At 39.6% G+C, this 26,650-nt stretch overlaps 2 protein-coding genes across 4 annotated transcripts; both read left to right on the top strand.

The window, feature by feature from the left end:
• Positions 1-91: 91 nt before the first annotated feature.
• On the top strand, positions 92-18,331 carry LOC134863838 (immunoglobulin-like domain-containing receptor 2). Of its 3 annotated transcripts, XM_063882567.1 has the most exons (10): positions 92-286; positions 3,674-4,060; positions 6,419-6,538; positions 9,822-9,878; positions 11,850-11,996; positions 12,177-12,344; positions 12,667-12,795; positions 13,201-13,543; positions 14,115-14,832; positions 15,776-18,331. In XM_063882567.1, exons 1-10 carry the CDS (start codon positions 241-243, stop codon positions 15,809-15,811), a joined length of 2,151 nt encoding a protein of 716 aa, XP_063738637.1. In that variant the 5' UTR covers positions 92-240; the 3' UTR covers positions 15,812-18,331. The 3 variants fall into 3 exon arrangements, with proteins under 3 accessions (XP_063738637.1, XP_063738638.1, XP_063738639.1); XM_063882568.1 differs by lacking the exon at positions 9,822-9,878; XM_063882569.1 differs by lacking the exon at positions 12,667-12,795.
• Positions 18,332-20,296: 1,965 nt separating this feature from the next.
• On the top strand, positions 20,297-26,023 carry LOC134862551 (immunoglobulin-like domain-containing receptor 1). Its single transcript, XM_063880541.1, has 9 exons — positions 20,297-20,499; positions 21,147-21,317; positions 21,888-22,037; positions 22,263-22,382; positions 22,571-22,717; positions 23,404-23,526; positions 23,627-23,808; positions 24,153-24,821; positions 24,959-26,023. The coding sequence occupies exons 1-9, from the start codon at positions 20,454-20,456 to the stop codon at positions 24,995-24,997; spliced, it is 1,647 nt and encodes a 548-aa protein (XP_063736611.1). The 5' UTR covers positions 20,297-20,453; the 3' UTR covers positions 24,998-26,023.
• The last annotated feature ends 627 nt before the right edge of the window (positions 26,024-26,650 follow it).

The following is a 26,650-nucleotide window of genomic DNA, read 5'->3' as shown; positions in this document are numbered from 1 at the left end:
AAACTTGACAACATTATGTTCTCAGTAACCGCCACAGTAGAGCTTTTATTGTGGAAGCAATGACCGGAAGTCATGTGTTGTTTTTTTTTACCAAGTTTTGCGCTAGTTGGCTTATGTGCAGTGAACGTTAGTTTGTTACTGTGTGTGAGCCAGAACTATCGTCCTGTAATGAGAAGAAAGAGAAAACAGCAGGACGTTCTTCTGAAGACTGTTATAATATTCACCTGCAGGATTTAAAAAATGGTTTTGGTGCGGAATTTCTGGATTTGTATCGTTTGTCTGACAGGTAAGAACAGAGCAAACGATGTTAATAACTCTGCATAAAGTGGTGTAACAAGTTGTTTAATAACCTTTTGCTCCCCATTGTACACTTTAAACTTTTTTTTGTTTCTTAGCACACCACGAACCTCTGCCAAAATGTATACACAGAACCTAGTTACAGTCTGGTAAATTGAAGTTATGTTGGTAACGTTAGTTCTGCAGCAGAATCAGTCATGTGTGAATGATCCAAAGCTTTGGGGGTTGTGGATCAAGAGGTCTAACAGCAGTAAAATGACAATTGACCACTTAGTTTATTTAGTAGAAACAAAAAATACACTCAATAAATATTAGTACAATTATAAAACATATAGTTGATCCATATAAAACACTATGATCCACATCTGAGTATTTTCGTATTATTAAATTCGTAAGAAAATATTACAGTTTTGGACAGATTGTTGAACAATAGAATACAACGTGATTTAGCAGTACAGTTTGTACTACAGTAGCTAGGTAAAAACACCATATTGCATATGGGCGCAATGCTGTGATTTTGATAATGATGATACAGTTACAGTATGATCAATTTAATATTATCATGGTAAATAAAATAAAAACACTTTCTTACAATGTGTTATCTGTTTATCTCAATTTAAAGCAAAATTAAGAGTTACAACAAATCATTTAAATAGCATTCTTTCACAAAGCTGTCTGATAAATCAAGACAACAATACTTCGCTAATTTCTGTCCTACAAAAACAGTAACCATCTTTGCCCTCCTCTTCGGCTTCCTCTGGAGGTGACTTCATCTGAAAACTAATAAAGCCTGGATTGCCCCACAGCCTGTGATCCAAGGAGACAAATCTCTCGGCTTTTTTCTTCCAGTTCTCAGAAGTCAGAAATGTTCTCCCTGAGGAATTGTTGTTTTAGTCAGCTTGATTTGTCTTGGCCAGAATTGTTTTTCCCCCCAAAAAATATTAACTACTCAAACCAAAATGTACCTTTTGGCTTCAGCACAAGCCTTTAAATGCATACTTATAGAACAACAGGATTCACTGGTAAGAAAAATTAGTTTTATGTGTAGGTGAAAGTCACAAATGCAAAGAAAAAAAAGCAAAGCAACTAATGAAGATTTCACAATTTTATTATGATATGTATATCAGCCTCTAACCGAAAGGAATGTAATAATGTCAAATGGTGTAACCGGTTACACCATTTGACATTTACATTTAAAATCAAATTGAACTGGCATCATGTCGGACAGCTATGTAAGCCCATAGCCTTGCTGTGAAGATTTCAAACACATTTTTTATAATAAATACTTATTTTAACAGTTACTATGAATTATAAAGGTTTTCCTAAGGTCATACCATTTGACATGTAACTCTAAGCACACCTGACCATACCCTAAAACTGTCAAATTATCAAGATTTTAAAGAGGGATACTAACCTTGGCATGCAGCAGTTAGGCTGATCAGGGGTCCTTTTTTGTGATACAATTTCCCACCAAAAGGTCTTACACAAATGAAAACATTTTCCTTGAATATTGTTTACACCGCCTTGACAATTAAGGAAGTTGACTTGACAGACACAATTCCCCAAATAAGTTATAATATTCAGTACAATGGTGTTCCACTTATTTTATTCATTTCTAACACAACACAAATGTAGGATTATGCCAAACTAGTTGATAATGTGTTTTATTGAGAATTTCACCTTTTTTGGACAAGTTTAAGTATTTGGTACAATGTTTTTATGGTTACACCACATTGACATTTTTACCATTATTCCCTGAATATTCTCTCAAAATTGATCAAATCCAGAAATTTTAGACTAGATCTTCAAAAAGAGAATGTATTCAAGTAATTTGTGAGTTTATTTTCAAATTTTAACCTTTTTAAATTCAACTAAACCATAGGAACACAAAAAAAATTGCGTCACGTCATTGACCCATACACCATGATAAAAAGTGATAATAATCGTGGTCATTTGCTCATTCAGTCTCTGAAATGTCAACATTTGTGAACCTTCAAATTGGTGATTAAATAATTATCAAAAGTTGGAGTTAATTATTTTCTGTTCATCAACGGATCGATCACTACAGTATGTAACACTGGATAGGTCTTTGCGGTCCTTCTATTATTCAAAGTGTCATTATAGCCTTTTGAAAAACAGCCAAGAAAGAATAGTAAAGTGCTCTAATTTGAAACCATGTGAGAGTGTTTCGTTAGGTTCACTTGTAGAAAACAGAAAGAAAACCGAAGTATTTCATCAGGCCTCGTCTAGATTAAGTGAAGCGACCCCTTTCTCATCCCTCACATCATCCCTGTTCACTGGTCCATTTCACACACACCTCCCACTGCTCGGCCTGAGATACACACAGACTGTCAGCAGCATGTGCAGATGTTTCTGGGTGTGAGTGTGAGGGTGTTTTCCTCACATGGTCCCCCTCTGTACTATGTTGCTGTTGAACTACCGGGCTCGATCTCCTGGTCTTCATGTGACCCAGAGTCAACTCAGCTCATAGTCAGACTTCATCAAGCAGAAGCAACCCAAACAGTCTCAAGAAGGCCAAGTTTTCTTACACTTATCTTGCCTAACTGCTGGATGACTCTTTTCATTCCAGCTAAACAAACAAAAACATTGTATAGATATGTTTAAAGTGAGCAAACAGGAACAGGTGTCTCCTTAAACCTCAACTCAGTATCTGAATCATAGTGTGTTGCTGTCTGCTGTAGCTTTTTTAAAATCCCCCTCATTACACATTCCCAGTTATTATTGAAACCTGTTTTGGCTTCCAGATCTGTGTTGGTGCAAGCACCAAAGTCTGGCACTGCAACTATCCAACAACCAATTGGCAGCATTAAATCTAAGCAGAATTCGCTATTAGATAATCCTGTAAAGCACCCATGAGTGTACAGACACGTTATCACCGAAATACTTTGGTACTGATTTTTTTTTTTTTAAAGATAATTCTCGGGCCAAAAAGAGTCTTTCTTTACATGATAGTCAGAGAGGGTGATATCCTCTGAAATGTGTTTACTGATCTATACATATCTGTGTCATGTCAGTGTTCAGATCTGAGTAAGGATCTGCAAATAAATACCTTTAAATGAAATATAAGCATACAGTGTATGTGTATTAAAGTAATTTTGCCAAGTGAATGCAAACAGAATGCTTACAGTAGGTATGATAATATGAGAGGTGGTAAAAAATGAAGTGCAAACAAGCAAAGTTTGCGATATCTGATATGGGCAAAAATCCTAAATCCTGCATCCCTAGATCTCAATATGAATCTGACTAGAAGTCGTATGGTTGAAACTCAAATTGTGAACATAAAGGAAATGATTATCTAGCTGTTTTTTTAACCCTTGCTTCTTTCACACTTCATTATCTCCTCATCCTCCCACAGGTGTCCTCCCTCCCCGCTGTTCGGGGGTCAATGTGTTTGTTAGAGACGAGAAGAGGTATGCCGTGTTGTTTCAGTCAGTGGTTCTGCCATGTCAGTACAACAGCGTGTCCACCCAGACGCCAGTTGTGCAGTGGGTCTTCAAGTCGTACTGTCGGGACCGCACCAGGGACTCGTTCAACTTCCCCGACAGCCTGACTCCGGGCCAGGGAGGAGGTGGGCTGACAAGTGGAGGTAGAGGGGTCGGCGGGGGGTACGAGGCGGGGATGACGGCGGGCTACCTGGACTGTGCTGATAGCAGCCGGACAGTTCGTACTGTTGCCTCCATCTCCGGTTCCTCCATCACACTGTCCGAGTACTACAAGAACAGAGACATCTCCATCATCAACAGTAAGATTTTTTCCAGTACTACCTCAGAGGCGGTTTCTCTGATGCCGATGATGAACCTTAAATCAAACAGCAACTTTGTTTCAGGCCAACACTGTATTTGACAGCCAGACATTGTCCGTTTTTATTTATTTTTCTCACAATGTGCTTTTCAGAAGCAAAAAGATGTAGTTAAAACACACGATTATAAAAAAAAAAGCAAAGACTTGGCATAAGATATTAAAGAAATAATAATAGTATAAAGCATAGAGGTTCACTTTTTGGGATGTCGATTTCACTCAGAAAAGCCTCTGGTTTTTCCTTATTTTTGGTGTTCTTTCTTCTGCTTCCAAGCCTAACACGTTTTAGAGAACCGTTAGTCCAGCATTGGCCCGCTCTTCACACAGATTCCTACATGCCAAACGTGTGGTAAGAGAGATTCTGCACACATATAGAGCAGGGTAAAGCAGGGTGAGAGAAGAGAGGCTTTACTGAACACGTTCAGAGCTTTCCCAACAATAATGTTATATAACACAGAAACAATGAGTACATACAATAACAGGTGTTTCTTTTGTTAAATTCTTCAGTTTGGCACCAGAAGAAAAGAGTGGGGTGTTAGATGTTGGAAAAAGCAAGGTTGGTTTTAAAATAAAAAAAGTACAAAACTCTCAAAGCTGGCAAAGAATCTCAGTATCTCATTAATAATCCTAAAACATATCAAGAGCTGTACCTTTTTGAAAGTCTCAGAAAAAATGCCATTTTTGAATATTATCTGTTTACCGTACTTTTGGGTGCTCCCTGCAATCATGAGTAATTGGGAATGCTATGACAGATGGTATTTATGACATGCTACTTGATCAGTGTAAAGATTCAATTGCTCATGGTAAAAGAGGCATCAGCTAAACAAAAATACTTTCCAGTTTTCACCAGTTTACAATTGATATGATTGAAGAATTTACAAGAATTCATGCACATGCCATTCTCCTCATCACTAGTCTTTAATCTCTTCATTTATGGGATCATCCAAGGGACACTACTGTGTGTGTGTGTGTGTGTGTGTGTGTGTGTGTGTGTGTGTGTGTGTGTGTGTGTGTGTGTGTGTGTGTGTGTGTGTGTGTGTGTGTGAGTGTGTGTGTGCTTGTTGAAGACAGAGAGGTAGCCTTGTTTGCAGGCCTCAGATTTATGGAGCTCTAACTCTGGCTGAAAAATCAACCTTCTCTTCAGCAGCCAGGAACACAGACAAAAGAGATGGTTTGCACGCTGTCCTCTCATTCATCCTGACCTCTCACTCCTTCTCTCTGATGTACTTCAATGTCCCGCTTTTATTTTCACTCCATAGATCTCTCCACATCCCACCATCCACACATTCATGCCTCTGGGAGTATGTCTTGCCTGCCACTTTGTCCTTTCAGTTTTTCTGTCCCACTCCACCTCCTGTTCTGAATCAGGTCAGCGCAGCAATGTTGTAAATAGAGCAAAAAGTGAAAGCTGTAACTATGTTGCCTTTAGAGACGCCCAGTCATCCAGCTCATGTAATCCTATTTGGGATCACAGGGAGGCTGGAGTCTATCCCAGCATGCACCAGGCCGGGGCTGTTAATAACATGGCTAACAGAGACATACCCCCACAACAGCTATAATGGTCCCTTTGAAATAAAAAAAAGTGAGTTATTCACTATAAGAGTGTATGATGAATGAGTGGAGGTATTATTGTGTTACAGGACAGACAGGTTGCAGTGTTGTGGTCCGCCTGTCTCTCCTCTCCCTTCCTTGGCAGGAAAAGGAAGTGAATTCTACAACCCTGTTTCCTGTCTGCTCTATTTACATGTCTGACCCCTCACAATGGAGTCAGCGGCCCTGGATTGTGTTGGATTATTTGCTGGATTCTGGGGCAAATCTATTTTGAATTGTTTTTGAGGCTTTTTCAACACATAGAAAGGAAAAACTTGAAGGATGACGAATGAAATGCAGTTTCCTGCTTTAAACTGAGCCCCTAAAATGTACAGATCCCCATGAAAAAACATATTTGGTCTTTTCTTAACCATAAACATTTCACATGAAGGGTAGAGTAGGCATAAGACAGAAAGTGATTTAGCTTTTGAATCTGAATCTAGTATCTGATGTTTTAATAGGGATCATGTTAAACCTTTTAGTGAACTGTTGAAAGTTAGTTAAACCCTGACTAAGTTAAAACTTAAATACACAAAGGATCAACATAAAAAATCAAGAATTTAAGAAGGGAAATCATTTTGAGTGGCAGCCTGCAAGTTTTTAGATGAAATTTAGATCAAAATTAAACCATCCTTAAAGAAATATATGTTGATTAATTATGTGTTGGAGGATTTTCTTTTACATCTTAACCCTCTCCTTTTTTCTCTTGCAGAGGCCGACCTGCGCATAGGGGAGGTCAAGTGGGGAGACAGTGGAGTTTACATCTGTAAAGTGGTTATATCTGATGACTTAGAGGGACAGAACGAAGCCTCCGTGGAGCTGCTGGTTCTTGGTAAGCTGCCACACTTTTCACTACATGGTTATTGTGAAGAGTTTTAGTTTTGATTTGTAAAAAGCCTAAGAGCTTAGTCACATTCCTTCTCTGTCAATATGTCCTGTCATTGTCTTCCATTAAAGCTCACCAAAGCTTTTGTGTGGTGTTATTTCACACAAATGTAATGTTACATATTGCGTCTTTATTCTTGCTGCCCCATCATCTGGTTTTGTACTATATTCAACAACAGTATTAGACTGGAGGACTACTTTATGTATTTAATAGTAGAATTAGCTGTAAATTACATCTTTCTACCAACTGCTGCGTGTAAGAAGCCCTTTATATGCTGACCTATTCATCACAGCCAGCACAATGCAGGCTCATTAATGAGCTGATTTACAACAAGCAGTGGCACTTCTTGGGCAATCATGCCTAGTGTGTAACCATAGTTACTCCATTCGCTCATACTGTACGTTACCATATACTGGAAGGTTTGGGAAAATGTTGTTACTGCAGATGAGTTATCAAGTGTGTGTGTGTGCGTGTCTTGTTTTTAAAGTATCTGCAATGTGTTTTACCTTGAAAGCGTTGTAATTGCGTTAATGGTGCCATAGCAACGTCTGAGAGTCTATGTATCTGTGCTTTATTTCACTCGGATGCTGAACTTTTGTTAGGCTGGCAGCACTCAGAGACCTATATGTAAGCCCAAGATACACTCACACTCACACACACACACACACACACACACACACACACACACACACACACACACACACACACACACACACCAATACACAAATACTGGATAGTGAGCTTTTACAGTTTGCTTAGACTTCAGGGTACGGCCTTGGTATGATAATATGTTACAGAAAACGATACAGGCGCATGAAGATGACATCATCTTCATCCATTGCATCCCTTAACTGTCCCAAGAGACCCTAAATCTACCACATTCTCCAACTGTTGGTTTTCCTTGTCTTGGTCTAGCTAATATGGCGTGGTAGGCACTTGTTGTGTTTCCATAGAAACAGTTGAGGCCAGCGCGACTGGCTTTGGGGGTGGGTCTTTTGTCTTTTTTAGAAAAAGGCTTCACAGCAAAGAAGAGAGGGAAGATTTAATGACGTGGAGGAGGGACGGCAGTAATACAAAAGATGGAGGGTGACACCATGTGAGACACTCGACTGATGGACTGAGGACTCTGATAGAGAAAAGGAAGGATTCTGCCTCCCTCTGTCCTCTGTTTTGACTCCCATTGTCGCTACCAAAGCTCAGAAGCTAATGCTAATCAAACAAAACTTTGACAGGACAATACAATATTTATCAGGCATGTTATTTACCAGGTCCAAAGTATTTTGCTTTTGAGTATACGTCCTCTGTGTAGATCTCATTTCCCTAGCAGTGTACGAACATGCCTGGATAGCCATACGGGGAAAACTATTTGAAAGTAAATCTTCTTAAATCACCAGCCTGCAGGCATGTGATTGGGACCTCCACCAGTAAGCTGCCTTCAAGACAGAAGAAAAAACAACAGATAAATACAAAACTAGTGAAGGCTTAAAGTATTTAATGCACATTTAAGCACTCATTTGTTTGAATTCATGTCGTGATTCAGCTGCTCTGGATAAACTTGAGAGGTTTCTTTCTGTTTTCAAATCCAGCAAAGAACATGTTTAGCCTTCCAGAAAGTGAGGTATGTGTCAGGTCAAGATGGTTCAGCCTGCTCTCTGTTTCTCCAGTCCTTCTTTCTCTCGCTCGGCACTCCTCTCCTCTCTGCGACAGTCAGCAAATTAACTGTAAAACACCAATATCTGCTCACAACACACTCAACCTCTTTTTCTCTTTCACAAAGCACTGCTCACATGGACAGATGCACCCAAACAAAGCACACTCATGCACATTTTTGTACCAGCTTGTGACACCCTACCCCCTTATCTGTTAATGTTTCATTCAGACAGTTGCTGACCTTGTGTGGGGTCTCTTAAAGCTGTGTGAAAATAAAAAGAATAAGGGGAAAGATAAAACACCAGGAACAACCACTGGCAGGTGGTCACGTTTCTCTTTTTTTTTCCCCACTCCCACAAAATCAGATGTTAACATTTTAGTCTTTCAAAAGAATACATCCACTGTATTGAAAACAATTAAGTTTGAAAGCCAATTCATCAGACCTCACCAATATTACAATTTACACTACAAGATATTTATATTTTTTTAAGTTATATAGCATGGGACATATTATTGTTTATGGTTTTTTTTATACTGGAGGCAGACCCAAATACATAAATCCAGTCAAAATAAATGAATACATCCAGGATGAAAACATATGCATACAATCGCCAGATTTTCTATGATCTTTCTCTCAGGATTTTAAAGTTCTATTACTTTACATTCATGTCACTTATTAGACGCTTTTATCCAAAGCGACTTACATACACTGAATACTGTGGACAGTCCCCACAGTAGTGTCTTGCCCAGGGACACAACGACATGCTGACTGCAGTGGGGAGGAACCAGTGCTCCGCTGATCCGAAGATCATCGCACTAAGCCACTGTGCCACAGCCTCTCAAGTTCTGGTGCCTTTGTTTCTTTCCAGTGTCTCAAACTGGAAACAGACATACCGCTGTTTGGTTGCCGTTGAAGGAATTGGCGTGTCTTGGGTATAAAGTTCCAAAAAAAATGTGTGAGGCGAGGCGAGTCATGTAGAGACGTAACTTCTGGTGGATAGTTGGCTTATAGCAACTTTTTTCTACTTATAAGTGGGTTTGATTTGTAAAATTGAAGAGAGCTTAAAAATTGTGATAAATAATAGGCTTACTGTGCCCCAGGTCACATCTGGTCAGACAACAGAGAGACAAAGAAAATCATTTCAGCAACAAAGTGTTTGTCTGCATTCTGTTTGCTGTATCTTTAGTGAGGAATTTTCCCATCTAACTTTTACGGCTCTGCATTAAACATACTCACAGCTCCTGCCTATTTGTCATGTTGTCTTTATGAAAATGATTCATTTTCTAGTCAGTCTTCTCAGCAGAGACCTCATTTTACACAATGTGTAATCAGAAATCTGATGATCAAGCTGATCAACAGTTGCTCTGATCTGGAGAATTTCTGGAAGAAGACCATAATGTCCTCTTGTGCATGCTGCTGTTGACCTGCAAACTTTCATCTTTCTCTCTATCTCCCTCTCTGTTTTTGTCTTGCTTTTTCTCATCATGCATGCTGCAACAACTTTCTATGAATCGATCATTTATATCCACCCCATCTCTTCTTCTTTCCTGTTGTCACCTCTGCTCTGTCTCTCTCCAGGTTTCTCAGGGGTGCCTGAAGATCTCCTGCCAGAATTTGATTTGAAGATTATGCCAGGTAGGGGCATAATGTATTCTTCCCCTCACCTGGTTTCTATCAATCATACTAACCCTACTCACTGCTCTAACCCGGGGTGTAGGAGCCATTTGGATTTTGGAGATCTTTGGGATGGAGTTTTTCACACCGTATATGAAATTTAAAATAAGACTAGGCTCTGGTATCTGGCACATGAGACTTGATCTGATTGAGAGAGGCAAACACATTTTTCCACCATGTATAATGTTCCTATGCTAACGGCTTTGATACTCTCTAACCTATTCCCCTCTTGCATCACTAAACAATGCAATGTGTGTGTGAATCAGCTATAACAAGGATTTGGCAGAGTTGAGTTTGGAGTCGTTTTTAGCGGTCAGATCCACACCCTTCAGATAATGTCCCTTGCTCCTACTACGATGAGCTGTGCTGCAAACAGCTATTATGGTCATTAAAGTTATTTATGGGTGTGGTTGGCATGTCATCCCACATAATTTGGACTCTAACCACTAAAAACACACAGTGATCCAGAGGGAAGGAGGTTTGTTTATATCGCATCACAAATTCTTATTACACACATTTTATTATCACAGAGTTTGTGGGGAGGTGATAAATGAATGGATGAATTGTGTGGAAGTAACTCCCAAAATGACATGGCATGAGTCACTCAGCCAGATTCAGGGTTACTCCAAGCTTATCTCTGATGTGAGTGTTGCAGTGTTGTTGTCCTCCTCCAATCCCACAGTGCTCTGAAATACCTCAATTGTGTGTTTTTGTGTGTGTGTGTGTGTGTGTGTGTGTGTGTGTGTGTGTGTGTGTGTGTGTGTGTGTGTGTGTGTGTGTGTGTGTGTGTGTGTGTGTGTGTGTGTGTAGGGGTCATAGTTGTTGCAAGTGAGATCACATAACAACCATCCAGAGCTGTATAAACTGTCCTTTTCCTTCCTCTGGCAAAATCTGGTTTCCTGCGTGTGTGTGTGTGTTTTTAGAGACCATGTTGTCCTTGGTTATTCTTTGTTAAAGATTTCCTTATCTGCCCTCTCCTTCCCTTTCCTCTGATTTGTCCCTGTAGACAGATACATGTAGGTTATCTGTTGTGCTTGCTGTGTAACTCACTCCAGCATAACACTTTGTTCAATTTGTGAACTCATATCCTGGTTAGGATTTCATTTGTTCAGATATTATTGTTCCAAGAAAAGTAAGAGAAGAATTTCCCAATTATGTATTATGTCTCATCCGAACATCCTATTTGTCACACTAAAGGAATCAATTAAATCATTTAATTGGGCCTTCAAGTGCGTTACATTCAGTACTTTTTTGTGGATACAATCTTGGTTTATAACTCGGTTACCCCCTCTGGTTTTCATAGAAATGTAGTAATCTGGAAACACTAGCTACCGGGGATTTCAGTAGTGAAGTTTAATGGATTGTAAAAGTTGTATTAAGACTAAATACTACTCTTGCTGACATTGAACACATTAAAGGTTCTCGGATCACAAGGACAATCTAATTTACATTTTCACTCTGAATTCCCAGTAGCTTTATATTCAAGTTCACAGCCATTCATTTGTAGTCCAAAGTGGAATTAAGTAATATTGAAATATTTTGCTGTATGCGAATAAGCAATTTTTTAAATCACCATTTTCAGCTCTTGAGGAGCATTATTGCTTATGTAAAAAAAAAACAATAAATAAAAATTTAGCTCGTAAGGAAGCTGTTTAGATTCCCTAAAATAAACTCAAGTTATGTCACCTCTGATTAGCTAATTAGCACACTTAACTGTGTGTGCTGGAGTTGCATTGTGTTGCATCCTGTTCTTAAAAGTCGATTGGCATGAGTCGGTGTGATAAGAGTTCAGTGCTAATTAAGTAGAATACTTTCTAAGCATTTTTTTAATGTATGATAATGTAACCTAATAATTGTTTCAAATCAAACTGTTCCTATGTTAACGTGTTACTTTTATTTAAACGTAGGATCCTGTGTTGTGTGTACTTGCAGAGTGGGTGTTTGTGTCGGCGGTGGCGCTGGGCAGTCTCCTCTTCCTGCTGTTGTTCGGGGTTTGTTGGTGTCAGTGTTGTCCTCACTCCTGCTGCTGCTATGTCAGCTGCTGGTGCTGCCCAGACACGTGCTGCTGCCCAAGACATCGTAAGTATAAACACACACACACACACACACACACACACACACACACACACACACACACACACACACACACACACACACACACACACACACACACACACACACACAGGTGCAAATGTTAATTGTAATAAAATGATTTGAAATATGTTTCTTACCTTAATGCCATTGTTTGTGGTTTTGCAGTATACGAGGCAGGTAAGGGTATAAAGATGGGCACCTCCACCCCTCAGACACCTGCCTACCCTCCATACTTTGTCACTGGGGTCCCGACGATGGTCCCCATCGCACCCCCTTCTCTGGTGGACAAGATGTCCTCCGTCTCCCCTTCGGATGGCAGTGTACTTACAGCATGTGAGGACTTTATCTTTATTAGCAAGTTAATCTGTATGTGTGTTGTCTTTTTGGATTTGCTTACAAGATAAACTTCATATAAAACTGATGCCTTTGTGTAAAAGTTTTATGAGGAATGTTACCTTGTGTTCTTATTTTATTTTGATAATGTTGTTACTTGTGTGTTCTTATATGACTGCATATTAACAATTGTTTTCTATATATGGCAGAATACAAATATTGAAATAGATAACACACACAAGTATTAGAATTAGCCTCAATCCACAACAAACACACACAAAGAAAAACAGAGTTTCTCCATGCTGATGGTGTGTATCTGCAGTGCCGATGCATGCTGTAGGGCTTCCCTACCGCGTGCCTTCCCCTCAGGATCAGGAATCTCTCAGGGTGCTTCAGTATGTAGAGAAACAACTGGCTCACTTCAACCCTGCCAGGTCCATCAGCCCCCAGTGTAAGCTCCATAAACCCCTCTGTAGATTTACTCTCTGACAATGTGGACATCATCTGCTTTAGCGTGGCGATGCACTCAATAGAAAATGCATGCTACACTATCTCTACTGTCAGTATTGGCTCTTTTTTCAAGCTTGCCTTGGCATGCCTCTCTGCAGCACTTGCTAATTCAATTTCCTGTAGTTTAGATATGCATATTTGCTTGCTTGCATGCCTACTCACCTGAAGAATGTTTTAACAATTCTGTCCAACAGGTAATTGCTTGCAGACCTCAAATCTGTCTTCTATTACAATGTCTTTTGATAATGATAAAGTTTAAATCTTCTTTTAAATTCTGTGCTTCCCTTAAAAAGGAATTTCATTTTTAATCAATTTACTGTATATATGTTTACTTTGACCTGACCAGCCTGTAGCCTGTCTGAGCTGAGCTCCCTCCATGAGGTAGACACTGGCTTCCGCCAAACATACCGGAACGTACAGAAGAAAGCTCTTCCTGCCATCCCGGACCACGACCCTCAGCCTGAGCCCCAGCGCTACCGTGACAACCGCAGCCCAGAGCCGCCGCGTTACCGTGACCACCCATCTTCACCCCAACGACCTCGTGATGACCCCGACGCAGAGCCCCGACGCTGTCAGGAAGAGTCTCTTCCTCCGCGGCGGTACAGCGACGACCCTCCACCCGCACAGTCACGCAGGCCTGTCCGACATCAGCGGCAACAGAATCACAGCGAGGGGGACCACCACAACAGGTACTGATATGCGTAGACTCATACCTGTGAGCATATAAATACACTGAAGTAACCTGGTAACGAACTTTACTTTAGAAGCAAGGGTTATTTATTTAAGAAAGACACTGCTGTATTTGCTATTTGTGTCAGCAGACAAATGGTGACCTTGACAGGAGGGAAAGACATGGCACAAATCTTTCCGAGCATTTACATCTTCTTTTTTAAATAATCAATGGTTAGTCAGTTTTAATTGGACTTTGACGATGATTATTTTAAATTAAGTGTTTGTCCTTCCTAAAATACACTATCAGTTAGTCTGTTATTTGAATACATGTCATTCTCCAGGAGAAACTGAGCTGGGAAAATCAAGTTAATTGAATTGTTTATCTGATTACAGAAATGGGTTCCCGCATACAGAACGTGGTGTATAGCCATGAGGGTTACTGTTTAAAGCTAACTGTAACTTATTTACTGAAGCTACCTCAATACAGATTCTGTATATATTTATATAAATATACACAATATTTAAAAGCTTGTTGACCATTTATTTTCTCTTTTTTCCCATGTCTCCTCTCTCACCCTGTTTTGGCAGGTGGAACCCACGCTCTGAGCATCTGCACAGAAAGTCGTACCGTAATGCGGGACGGACCGGCTCTCTGGATGAGCTGGAGGAGTTTGCTGCAGGTTACAAGCAGAAAGGAGGAAGAGGGGAGCACAAAAGGGAAGACAACCGATGTGACTATGAGATGGAGCTTCTGGAGTTCAGTCGATATCCTTCCTATTGTAATGGTCCACCGCAGCATTATCACAATGATGAACATCAGTTTGGAGACAACAGTGACCAAGAAGATAACCACAGACGAAACATAAGCCCACTCCAGTCGCCCAAGAAGAGGAGGGGCACTTGGGACAGCGAGCTTCCTGCCCCACTTCCTCCCAGAGTCAGTCCACCATCAACCTCTTCTCAAGAGAAAGACTACGATAGCACGTTCCTAAACAGCCTGCTGGACCGTAAGGCTAAGCTGCGAGGGGTCAGCCAGGGGAAGAGTGGGCCCCGGGGTGAGGAGGATTCAGACACACCCTCAAAAGGTAGCTCGAAAAAGAGCAGCGGGGAATCCAGTCGACACTGCAGCCGCTCACCCAGTAACAGGCCTGAGGCAGATTCACTGTCTCCGTGCTCAGACACAGAGAGAAGCAGAACTGAGAGGCCATCCCCGCGTCCGCCAGCATCGAACACTCGCTCCTCTCAGTCTCCGGCTAACTCGCTACCAGTCCACAGAGAAGAGCCCAGAGACAAGAACCGGAAAACGGTGAGTTGAATAAAGCCTTAATTATAAGTGAGAATGGAGGTGTAGCATCTTTTCTGGTTATGGAAACTATTATTTTAGGAGTGTAGTTGATGAAAATGTTAACACTAGGCTAACAGAAAAGTGTTTAACACGCAATGTGGTATTTCCAAAACCTTCTTTTTGTTCGAAGGAAAGAGGGATTACATTTAGTACCTGTACAATAGAGCCAGGGGGTAAAACGTCACAGCATTGGGGGTAGAACTTTCTGATGGTTTAACAACTATATAAAGAAGACATTATATATGTCAGACATGTAAAGTAAGTGTTGTTGTTGTACCTTTGACAGGTCAGGTTCAGATGCTACCACAGTGAAAACTAGGTAGAATACTCTGTTCTGTATTCAACTACTTTCCATAACAATCATAACTGGTTGTCTCCATGCTGACAAACCTGGGTCAAAATGATATTCAACGTCAAATACACTGCGTAGAAAATATATACCGGCTTTAAGGGGCCTCAACCAAATCTTTACACAATTTGAAAAACTGTTGAATTGCAGTTTGTCCCAGGTTCACCATAATAACCCGGTTTGGCTAATGTTTACTTTTTTATGCTGAATTCCATCGGAGAGGGGTGTATTGCGGCTTTCGGTGAGCTACCAGCAGAGGCCAATCCTTCTGCGACCCAAAAAAGAAATAGTTTGGGATAATTATACTTTTTGCATCAAAGTCCGATGAGAATGTTCCCGCAGCCAATCAGTAAACTGATTTTTGTGACATGTGACCTACGTTACATATAACTTCTCCCTGCTTGAAACACTTGAAAATAAATGTATGTGTTGTCGAGCCGCATATCACCGCTCCCCGATGGAAATTTTGCCATTACTCATTCCAGTGAAAAAGGGGTGTTCATGTTTTGGTGTGAACTCTGCTTTTGTGTTAATCACTGTCTCTGTCCTCACCAGGGCACTCTTCTCAGCCGGGACTCCCTCATCGTTTGACGGACTGAAAGCCACATAAACTGAATGCTCTTAAACAAACTCTACGGGAGCCGTTTGTCAGCTGATGGGAGAAAGAAATTATTTGGATTGCATAAGAAATGCAACTGACAGTGAGGGAAAGCTGAATCAGCACTTATGAATGGACGAGTGGACAACAGACACACTTTTACTATGGAGACTGTCACTGGGGTTTCTGCCTGTGACGTCACTGAATGATGAAGTCATCACTGTTCAGTTTGTGTCAGCGGCTGCCTCATATATCTCAGCTGAGCTAAGTCCGGGTGTATGACCTGGACTGTCCGTCCCTGCAGGACGCTGTTTGCCTCCCGTCCCTTTGCTTAACGCTTCCAGCACAATGACTGCATTCATTTCCACTTGATGAGCTATCGGCTTTAAATAAGCCCATTTGTAGAAAAAGGGTTTATGACAACAGCATTATTGTAAAGGACATACTGCTTTAGCTGAGTGTCAACACACACTCTGCCATTCACTAACTAGAGCATCTAATCCAATGTATATTAATTTAATGTTAACTAAAAGTGGAAGTTGTAACCAATATTACCAAAGGTTTATATCATGTGTATCTACAGAGAGGCTCAAGACCAATGTTAACACCTCAAAGACGCATTTGAGTTTCCCCATATGTTCTATTGATGCCTCAGCCCTTATGGGAGTTGCTTAGCACCAAACAGCAGAGAGACACAGTTAGCATCTCCCTGGTGAACACAGTGGAGAACTTTATCAACTAAAGAGCCAGGTATTTCTCAGAGTTAAAAGAGAGTGATCATATCATTTTTCTCTGTCTCTACTGGATGTGTAAATAGCAAATCAACACTAAAGAGCTGCCGTAACAACTTCATAATTGGATGATATGCCAACATACAGCTTCTCTTATGGCCCCCGTGTTGCCAAAATATTACTAATGTTTCCTAAACTAAGTTTGTCATACATTCACAGGGTTTCCCTCGGATTCTTAGAAACTCTCATAATGCATTGAATTAATTCTGCAAAATAAGGCTTTAATTGGTGCTGGAATGCCTTTCACGTTAACCTCCAGGTATTGTAGACTAGGCACTTTGTGTTTAATGCAGGAAGTGTTTTAAATATTACACAATGGTAATCAAGGCAGGGTTATCCCACATGCAGAGTTGTTGTTAAGTTGGTCTGAAATGTAATAACAAGTGGCATTCAAAAAAGTCTTTAATCTATCTTGCCATAAACTGTAGGATCGTGCATGCAAATGAGATGGTTCGATGTCACAATGCAGCCTTTAGTAGCCAAACATCAATCACTTTTATTCATGTTAATTTGAAACGTTTTTAAAGCAACAGAGACGGCTCTCAAGAAGCCAAACAACGGGAGTGCCAGTCTGAAATGTATACGAGTCAGATCTTAAGTTCATGACATGAAGCAAAGAAATCACTAAAAAGTATCAATGCGGTTAAAAACTTAACCAGTACTAAACCTGCAGACTGAACTAGTACTACCCTGCAGTTGTCTGCAGGTAATGAAGTTATATCTTTACTCATGAAGCAGAAACATTATTTTGCCTCCACATTGTATTAAAACATGTCTGAGTTTGCACAAAGTAGCTATTTTTCCAAGGAACTAAAACTTGATGAAACGTTGTATTTGTTTGTGAACCTTAAGGCATTGAAGTCCCACTTGCCTTTTAAAAGATGTTTATATTACAGCATAAAGATTTACATTTAATTGGACCTATTTATGTTTGTGGTGTGATATGGTCAATGTAATTAGAAAATAATGATGTTTGCTTATACTTTCCAGTGTGACTGTGTACATAACATGAAGTGCCTCGGTTTGATAAGTATAATTCAACCTTTTCTTATCACTGCTGAGTCAACAGCTGAACCAACACCTTCATCTGTTATCAACAGTCATACTCACAAGCACACACACACACACATACAACACACACAGTAGCCCACTGATTTTTACTTATGTTGTTTTAACATTACACCAAACAGTATTTCTTTATTTCTGCCTCTGTTTCTTTAAACCAGTGTTTACGTTTTCTTCTATCTTGTTCTCTACTGTCTGGTACTGATGTGTGTGTGTGGTGTGTGTGTGTATGTGTGTGTGTGTGTGTGTGTGTGTGTGTGTGTGTGTGTGTGTGTGTGTGTGTGTGTGTGTGTGTGTGTGTGTGTGTGTGTGTGTGTGTGTGTGTGTGTGTGTGTGTGTGTGCGTGATGACTCTTTACTTTTCTGTAAAGGAGACAATGTGTAATTGAGTATGACTCATGTCTTTGTCCATTGTTGAAATCACAGACTGCCTGTCTTTTTAACAGTGGTTTTGTCATCCACATAAATATTTGTTATGAATTGTTTGTATATAAAGTCATTTTGTATTGTCATAACAAAAACGTAAAAACAATTGTGTATCTTAGTAAATAGATTGAGTATAAATAATGGATGTGTTGAACTGATTAGGTTCAAGATATGATGGTTTATTGAACCACTGTACTTAGAAATAAATTGAGATATAGTTGTACTACTTTAACCTTTCTCATAATCGTTGCTTTGTATTTATTATAAACTAACAAAAATAATACATTATTTAAAATGTAATTTCCTAACAATATATAACATATACTCTGCCTTTTAAAGTTTAATGGGGTTTTAAATCAAGGTTTTATAAAAATAAAAAAAACATTTGAAATTCAACTGAAATAAATGGGACTTAGCTGCTAATAATACTAATGGACTTATACCTGAAAATTAACCTAAATGCAGGACTTCAGTGAGAGAATTTAGTGCTTTTACTTAGTTGTAAAAAACATGTTTCTTCCACCACTACAGGTATGATAAAATAATACAACATCCACAAAGTAATATTTCCATGATAAGCACAGAAACCGACTTTGGTTAAGTGTGTTGTCCTGTGAGAGAGAGATGTGGGTTTATCTGAGATGCTGCTCTGTATGTTTGTGATGGGAGGGCTTGGTTAAGAAGCTGACCACTCACAGCTGGAGAGTATGTCAGGAATGTTGTTGAGCAACTTCCTCCTTTACAGAAACATCAGGAGGAAAATGACATCATCATACACCATGCAGTAGCAGGTTGTTTTTATATGTGCTCCGCTTGCTGGTTTAAGTTAGACAGGACTCTTTTACACCAATCAGCATTTAGCAAAACTTTTGAAACAAAATATGATGGCATTTGGTTGGCTGTTTTTAACAAAAACACGTATTCATAAAGAACAATCCTCACTATTTAAACACAACTTAAATAGAGTAGAAGAAGTACTTTCATGTTTTACTGAAATAGAAATGGCAATACCAAACCATAGAAATATGCAGACTCAAGTAAGTTAATGTACAATAATAATTCATCATGCAGAATTGTACATATATATGTATTGTACTTTGTTTAATTGTACAACTTGACAGTGCTTTTTATTTGAAAATGTACTTTAATAAAGTGTATATGGCTTCAGGCAGATGCAGCTGCAATGTGGATTCAAATGAACTGGCATACTGGTAGGCAAATGTAATGCAACATCCTGTTTCATTTCTACTATACCTTATTAATATAATACACAACAAAAGTGCAATGGTGTTTTCACTTTAAGGCCACAGCGGAAAGGGGATTTTTGGTATGAGGTTTTCTGAAGGCCTGCAGGTGCGCTACGGGTGTGCTTAAAGGGGAAACACTCTTTGTTTAAATGAAGGACTTGGAAAGCACTTCAGTACGACACACAGAAGTCCCATTCATATGCAGATATGGCCCCAGATGTCTAGGAAGGAGGAAACGTTTTAAAAGCATGTATCTCCAGGAAAGGAAGAGCTTTGTTTCCTAGTTTTAACTGTAGAGATTCCAAGAGTCAAACAGAAAACACACAATAGTAAATATCAAGCTCACATAAAAACAAGATTAGGCTGACATCTAGTGGTTTTTGTTAAGAGTTTACATCTAAGTGTGAAATGAAAGTACTACATTTGTTATGTCAACAAGTAACTAAGGAACATAATCAAAACGTCCAATGAAAAAATTAACATTTTATCGTATTTGTCATTTTGCTTTTGATTGCAATCAGAATCAGAATCAGAAATCCTTTAATAGTCCCACAGCGGGGAAAGTGGTGTAGCAGGTGTAAAAAGGCATGCAATAATAAATGACAGATTATTGGTTAAAAGTAAATTAATCCTAATTTATGATTATTAATTTTCTCTTGTGTGATGTAAATATGTACATGTCCTGTTATTTTATCCATTGGTCAATTTTAAGTGTCATCAGCTTTCGGAAGATGCTTCCAAGGACATCTGAAAAACAATGTAATTGCGCACAGTATACGAACGAAGTAGGCTAAATACAGAGACAGATGGCTGTAGAAATACCTATCAGCTGGATACACTTCTGTGTTGTTGTTTTTTTGTGTGTGTGTGTGTGTGGGGGGGGGGGGGGGGGGGTCTGTGCAGGTGTTTACGTCACAGGATGAATTCAGCTGTTTCGGGGTGTGGCCAGATAAGAGTGCAGGCTCAGGTATTAACGCAAACACACTGATCAGGACGATACAATGAGCAGCTGTGTCTAACGCTTAGATTGTAATATAGATCTATTTTTTGTTTTTTCATCTATTCTTTAATTTTATTTCCAACTTTATTCAGTGTTCTTCTGTCACCATGCGGAGATTAGCTCCCGTGGTCCTGCTGCTATCGCTTCTGAAAGGTAATTATCACTAATTAAATGGTGGCCTCGTGCTCTTAACTGAATCTGTTTATGAATTGAAAGTTTGTCAAAATGTCACTTTACACTAGCTAAACTGGGGGTATTGGTCGCGTTTTTCGTTTGTCATAACGACAGTCTTTGTGAATACTTATGCGGTGCTAACTAAAGTCTATTTTCGGGGTAAAGAATCCCCGATTGTACTCATTTTATATTTAATATATGTTGTGTTTTTTTTATTGTGTTTTTTTATTTGAACAACTTCACTGGTATAAAGGTTTTCTAGATGAAAGTCCAGCTAATGTTCTGCGACCTGTCCACATTTAGGGTCAGATAGACTAAACTGGTTTTTCATTCCTGCTGTTGAATGTTAGGCTGGTAGTTTCACAGTAAGCCATTTCCTGTACCTTTGTTCGTGTCACCTGTTTTTCTGGTTCTGCCACTTTGTAAAGAACACCTCAGTAGAGAGAAAGCCTCTTAAACATTGTTTGTGTCTGACCACACAATTTCCTACTTGACTTTTGGCAACTCTAGCCTTGCGTAGACTGTCTCTAAATGTCAAGCTTATTTTCCTTCACAAAAGATGGCTTTATTCATTCTTACACAAAAACACAAACTACAGTGCGTAATCATCTGTTGTCTCCCTGCAGTTTCGGTATGTATGCAGGTGAACGTTCCTCAGAAGGAGCGCAGCACAGCCCTGTTCGCCTCAGTGACCCTTCGCTGTGACTACACAACCTCTGCTAACCTCAAGGATGTGCTGGTCATATGGAAGTTCAAGTCCTTCTGCAAGGACCCTGTGCTGGAGTACTACTCCACAGGTAACACACAACATGCACTCCATAAACATCTCAGAGAGGTGGGTACAGCATTCTCATTGAGCTGTACTGCTGACATGAAACAGAGGCCTCAAGTTCATATAAATAGTCTCATGTTCTCTCTGAATATTTTTCAATTTTACAATGAGAAACCTCATAAAAAACGGCGTATTTATTTCAGTTACTATGAATTAAAGTAGTGTAGCTGAAGGCTACAACTATTAATTTGTCTTTATTAAACATATTGTCTTGTGTGATGTTTTGTTGCACTTCTTGGTGCATTTGTACTTTTTATTTCAAAGCTACAGTTTATATATTTTTGAATCAATATTTCTTACTTTTTGCTCTAATCTTTTTGGGCTATCTCAATGCCACGCTACACTGCACTACACGTCATGTCTTTGCTACTACAGTAAATCATCTGTTCAGTATTTGTTGAGATATTTATATCTGGAATCAAGTGATTGATCAACATAGCATTTAGGTAATAAAGGAAGGTTTGGATATGACTGACACTCATAAAAAAGATGGTCATTTATTGTTTTAATGTAAACTTTGCTTTTGGGTTTGCAGCGTACCAATCTGCGCTACAGTTAGGACGGGACCCTGCAATTGACTGTTCTGACAGCACGCGGACACTCCGCACAGTGATACAAAAGAGTGGCAACAGTGAACCCATGCTGGGAACTGAATATCGGGAACGCAGGATCACCATCCAAAACAGTGAGTTTATTCAGACACTATCAGCACGAGGCTCATCCTAATTGTGAGGGCGATTACAATATTACAATTAGTCAGTGTCCTGAGAACTTTATTTTAATTATCTAATGTGATGTTGTGTTTTGAAGTTTTTCTAAGAGAAATCACAAACTTTGTGTTCGGTGTGATGACAAAGTTGCTGACCATTGTTTGATTGGATGTTTGGTATCTTGCTGTGTTTTTCTACAGAGGCAGACTTGGTGATGACTGAGGTGATGTGGTGGGACAACGGTGTGTACTACTGCTCTGTCATAGCTGCGGGAGACACCTCAGGGGACTCTGAAAAGGAAATCAAACTCATTGTTTACCGTAAGAAACGAAACAAAATGATATAGTCAAAGATACAGTCACAGATGTTATTGTAGAATCTGACAGTATTCTACTGTGATACTGTTTAAACCTAAATGTTTCCAATTACGAACTATAACAAAATCATGGACATATCCAATAACAAGACGTCTATTTTAATAAGCGTGCCTCTTTCTTTCCTCTCTCAGACTGGTTGACTGTGTTGTTCATCGTCATCGGAGCCCTCCTTCTCATCATCCTCTTCGGTATATGCTGCTGCCAGTGCTGCCCTCAGAAATGCTGTTGCTATGTCCGCTGTCCCTGCTGCCCGCAGCAATGCTGCTGTCCTGAAAAAGGTAGAAAGCAGAGCAGTATTTAGAAAACTGTCTTTGTTGGTGCCATGAGGATGCTCAATACACGAGTATTTAAGTCCCAACTTGTTATCAGAATATATGGAAAAAATAGTAAAATGTTTAAAACGTGTACAAAATATTGAGTAAATGTTTGAAAAATAAAAAACTTAAAATGTTAAACAAAAAGATGTAAGTAAAAAGTCTGAAAATATAAGACTACATTGAAACAAAAAATATAAGATGTGGAAAAATAGGTAAAAACAAAACAGAAATTGAAAATGTTTGAGTGAATCCCAAAATTAATATTTGTAAAATGTCACAATAACATCCAAAGAATATTATAATACGGTATAATGGACTGTGTTTACAATGTTCAATGTATGTCCCCAATCACTTTATGTCAAATTATGTAAAGAAGGGCTCCAATCATGGCAAGTAAGGACACAAAACATGGGTTTATGAGTATTGGTTTAAGAGAGATTTGGAAGAATCCTGAACTAACTCCAGACCTTTCTTAAATGTATCTCTGCAACTAGGTTTTTGTACTGCTCTGGTATAAATCAAAATTAGCAACATCACTCAGAAAGCTTTTTGTGAGCTTTGGAAATCAGCATCAGTGCCGAAAGCCTGTGTACTGAGTGAACATATGCCTGTATTGATGAATATTAAAGCAGGTGCTCTTGTTTCAGCGGTGATGCAACATCGTATGATGAAGGATGCTCAGAGGGCCATGGCTCCCTGGATGGGGGGGCAGCCGGTATATGGACCAATGAGTCATGGCTCCTCCCAGATGAACCCACTGCTCTACGCAGGTACTGTACACACACCATGCTACGCAGCTAATCCTTATTAATATACTAGGAATCTATTCATTCATACATGTCTCTTTTGTAAATGTTTTCGTCTCTCCAGGATCTGTTTCAGGGAAGAGCATCCCGATGAAACCCATGCCACTGCCCCCTCCCCAGTCTTCAGCCTACAGCATGCCCCCTCCCAGTGCTCATGGCACCCACACCCCTGCCAACACCAATCACATGCTGGATTACCTGGAGGGCCAGGTGAGGGGGATGGACATGGCCAGTCCTCTGCTGCAGGTATGTAACCGCTCACGTCTCAAATGTGTTAATGTTAACTGAGGTTTATTTATTTGTCTTATAGTCAATGTCAACGCTTAGTATTAAAACTGTAACGGCAACAAATCCTGTTTACTTTATTGTAGTGTTTATTCTAGTATTAAACTTTTCCTTTCATTGCAAATGATTAATAATGAAAGAAAGCAGTGGATGCTGATTGTGTTGGCACCTAGATGTATCAGAAGTGTCTGATAAAGTAATGTATCCTTAATTTGCTCCATGAGTGGTTGGTTGGGTTTTTGTTAAATCGGTACTAGTTTTTCAGACCTTTATTTTTCTTCTCTGTTTCTCTTTCTTTACATCAGTCCCAGCCGCCTCCACAGCACCACATGCAGCAGATGCCCCCACATCACATGCAGCAGATGCCCCCACCTCACATGCAGCAGATGCCCCCACCTCACATGCAGCAGATGCCCCCACCTCACATGCAGATGATTCCTCCTCCCCAGCACATGCCCCAGCACGTTCCATTTTCTCCCGGCCCTCCCAGCATGATCTCTGGTTTGGGTGATGGCCCAACAGAGCGTCGCGTCATCACACTTCCACCAATAAGACAGCAGCCACCAGCAAGAACTGCACCCCCTGCACCAAGGACTCGGCCCCCAAGCTCCAGCGAGAGCAGCGGCTTTGGCCGCCATGATGAGCGAGGACGTAACGTCTCCCCTGCCCGGTCTAGAGGTGTTCTCAGGAGCTACAGCGAGGAAACGCTGGACGGGAACAGGCGCAGCCGTCCAAGAGGGGGCATGGTGCCCAGCGCCCGCTCCAGGGACGACCTGTTTGACAGCAGGTCCAGAGGAAACTACTCTCCTCCAGCATCAAGGCACTCCAAAAGAGGGTCCTGGAGCTCGGATGATGAGGGCAGCAGCAGGAGAGGAGGAGGAGGTGGAGGTGGAGGCTGGGTTGACAAACCCCCAACCTACAGCGAGTACGAACCTGGACAGAAACCAGGAGCACGGAGAAATGAACACTACTCTGTAAGACGCACAATGCTTTAGTTGTAAACACACACTAACACACTTACATCAAGACAAACACACATATTAAAAAACAGTGATTATATATAAGAAGTGATGTGGGTGAAGTGACTCTAAAGTTAGTATGTCTCTCTCAGGGCAAGAGTTCCCGCAGTGGCACCAGCGTCGTCATCTAAAAGCTGCAGCTGTGAAAAGCCCTGTGACCTCTGTTCCACAGAACATGCACACCTCCTTAAAACCTGGAGCCCTGTTTTTTGGCTACTGGTAAACTTTTTAATGCCAATTTTTTATTGTTTTAAATTATTAATGAACGAACTCTCCCAAAAAAGTTCGCAGAAGGAATTATAGAATGTGAATATTCCTCAGGTGCAGGAGGTTAAGCAAATGTTAGACGTTAGGAAGAAAAGCTATATGATCGCCATATGATTGGTTTGCATGTTTAGATATTGATGTAAGAAAACTGCATAAGTCCTCTACTAAAGCTATTTAGGGACAATATTACCCTCTGCTGGTTAATTGTTTTAATACAAATTACAGGAGATTTGACATAAAACACCTTGTTAGTTTTTGTATGGCTTTTTAAGTCTCTCAAAACCTTGGCAGTCATTAAGAGTCTTGTGTTTTAATGATGCCATGAAAGAGAAGGAATGACTTGAACGGCCAGTGTATTAAGACATATTACAAGTTAAATGTTTGTAAATAGTCATTTATTACATTCGTCATATGTACAAAAGGGTTAAAAAACATAATTATCTGACCAGAGTCTAACTGCACCCACTTTTTCCTTCAAACATTAGCATAACAAATACACTTAAAGAAATTCAGGTATTTACACTTGCTTATGAATAACTGTCAACACTTTGTGAATAAGTAATGTACATGTTGTTGACACAATGTTGTATCAACAATGTTACAGAAACAAAAATGGTATATTTTCTTTTGAAATTAAGCACAAGAGGAACATGTGACACAATATTTGTTAGTGTACAGTGTGGGAAATGTTCCTAGTTTCTTTTCTACCTTTTTTTTAATTCATGATCAATCAGAAATACAACAATCCCTTAATCATGGAATTATAATGGTTGACTCTCCCATATATGTTTTTTAAGGTTTTATAATTTCACTTAAGTTTTTTTTACACTGTACAGTCAGTTTCTGTTATCCATATCCAAAATAAACTGTTTACCCTTCGCATATAACAAGACTGATGTTCTAATTCCCATTTGAACTTGTATTGGTAAAAGCATGACACATATTACATTATAAAAACATTAACAATGCATAACAAAGACCAAAGGTATTATTGTATATCCTGGGGCTCTTTAAATTTAAAATAAAACATTTTGTATGCTTTGTATTTAAGAACGTGAAGGCTATATTTAATCTATCACCACAGTGCATAGATTTTTTTGTCAATACTATTTCCTATGGTCAAGCTAAACATACTAACAAGCATCATTCGTCAAGTTACAATTAGTTTCCTCATGCAAATGTACAAATTATTTCAAATGTTGTGTTAGATGTTGTATTAAAAAAATATCAAAGCTGGTAAAGGTACAGCTAGTTTTAAGGACTTTGTATACTGCAGGGTAACTTGTGAATTTACTCCAAGTGTAACTAAAGTCTTATTTAAGTGTTGATTATATTTCACATCATTAATCCAAATCTGTAAACTAATTTAAGGTGTTAAACAAATGTAGAGGAGTAAAAGTACACGATTAACCTCTGATTTGTTGTGGGGTAGAAGTACAAAGTAGTAAAACAATTAAATACTTAAGTAAAGTACTCCACTCGCACTGTTTGCACTATATTTACTCTATGAATATGTC

Source organism: Eleginops maclovinus, chromosome 4, assembly GCF_036324505.1.
Source record: "Eleginops maclovinus isolate JMC-PN-2008 ecotype Puerto Natales chromosome 4, JC_Emac_rtc_rv5, whole genome shotgun sequence".
NCBI lineage: Eukaryota > Metazoa > Chordata > Actinopteri > Perciformes > Eleginopidae > Eleginops > Eleginops maclovinus.
Note: the sequence above shows the minus strand (reverse complement) of the source record. Positions and strands in the feature narration are given on the sequence as shown.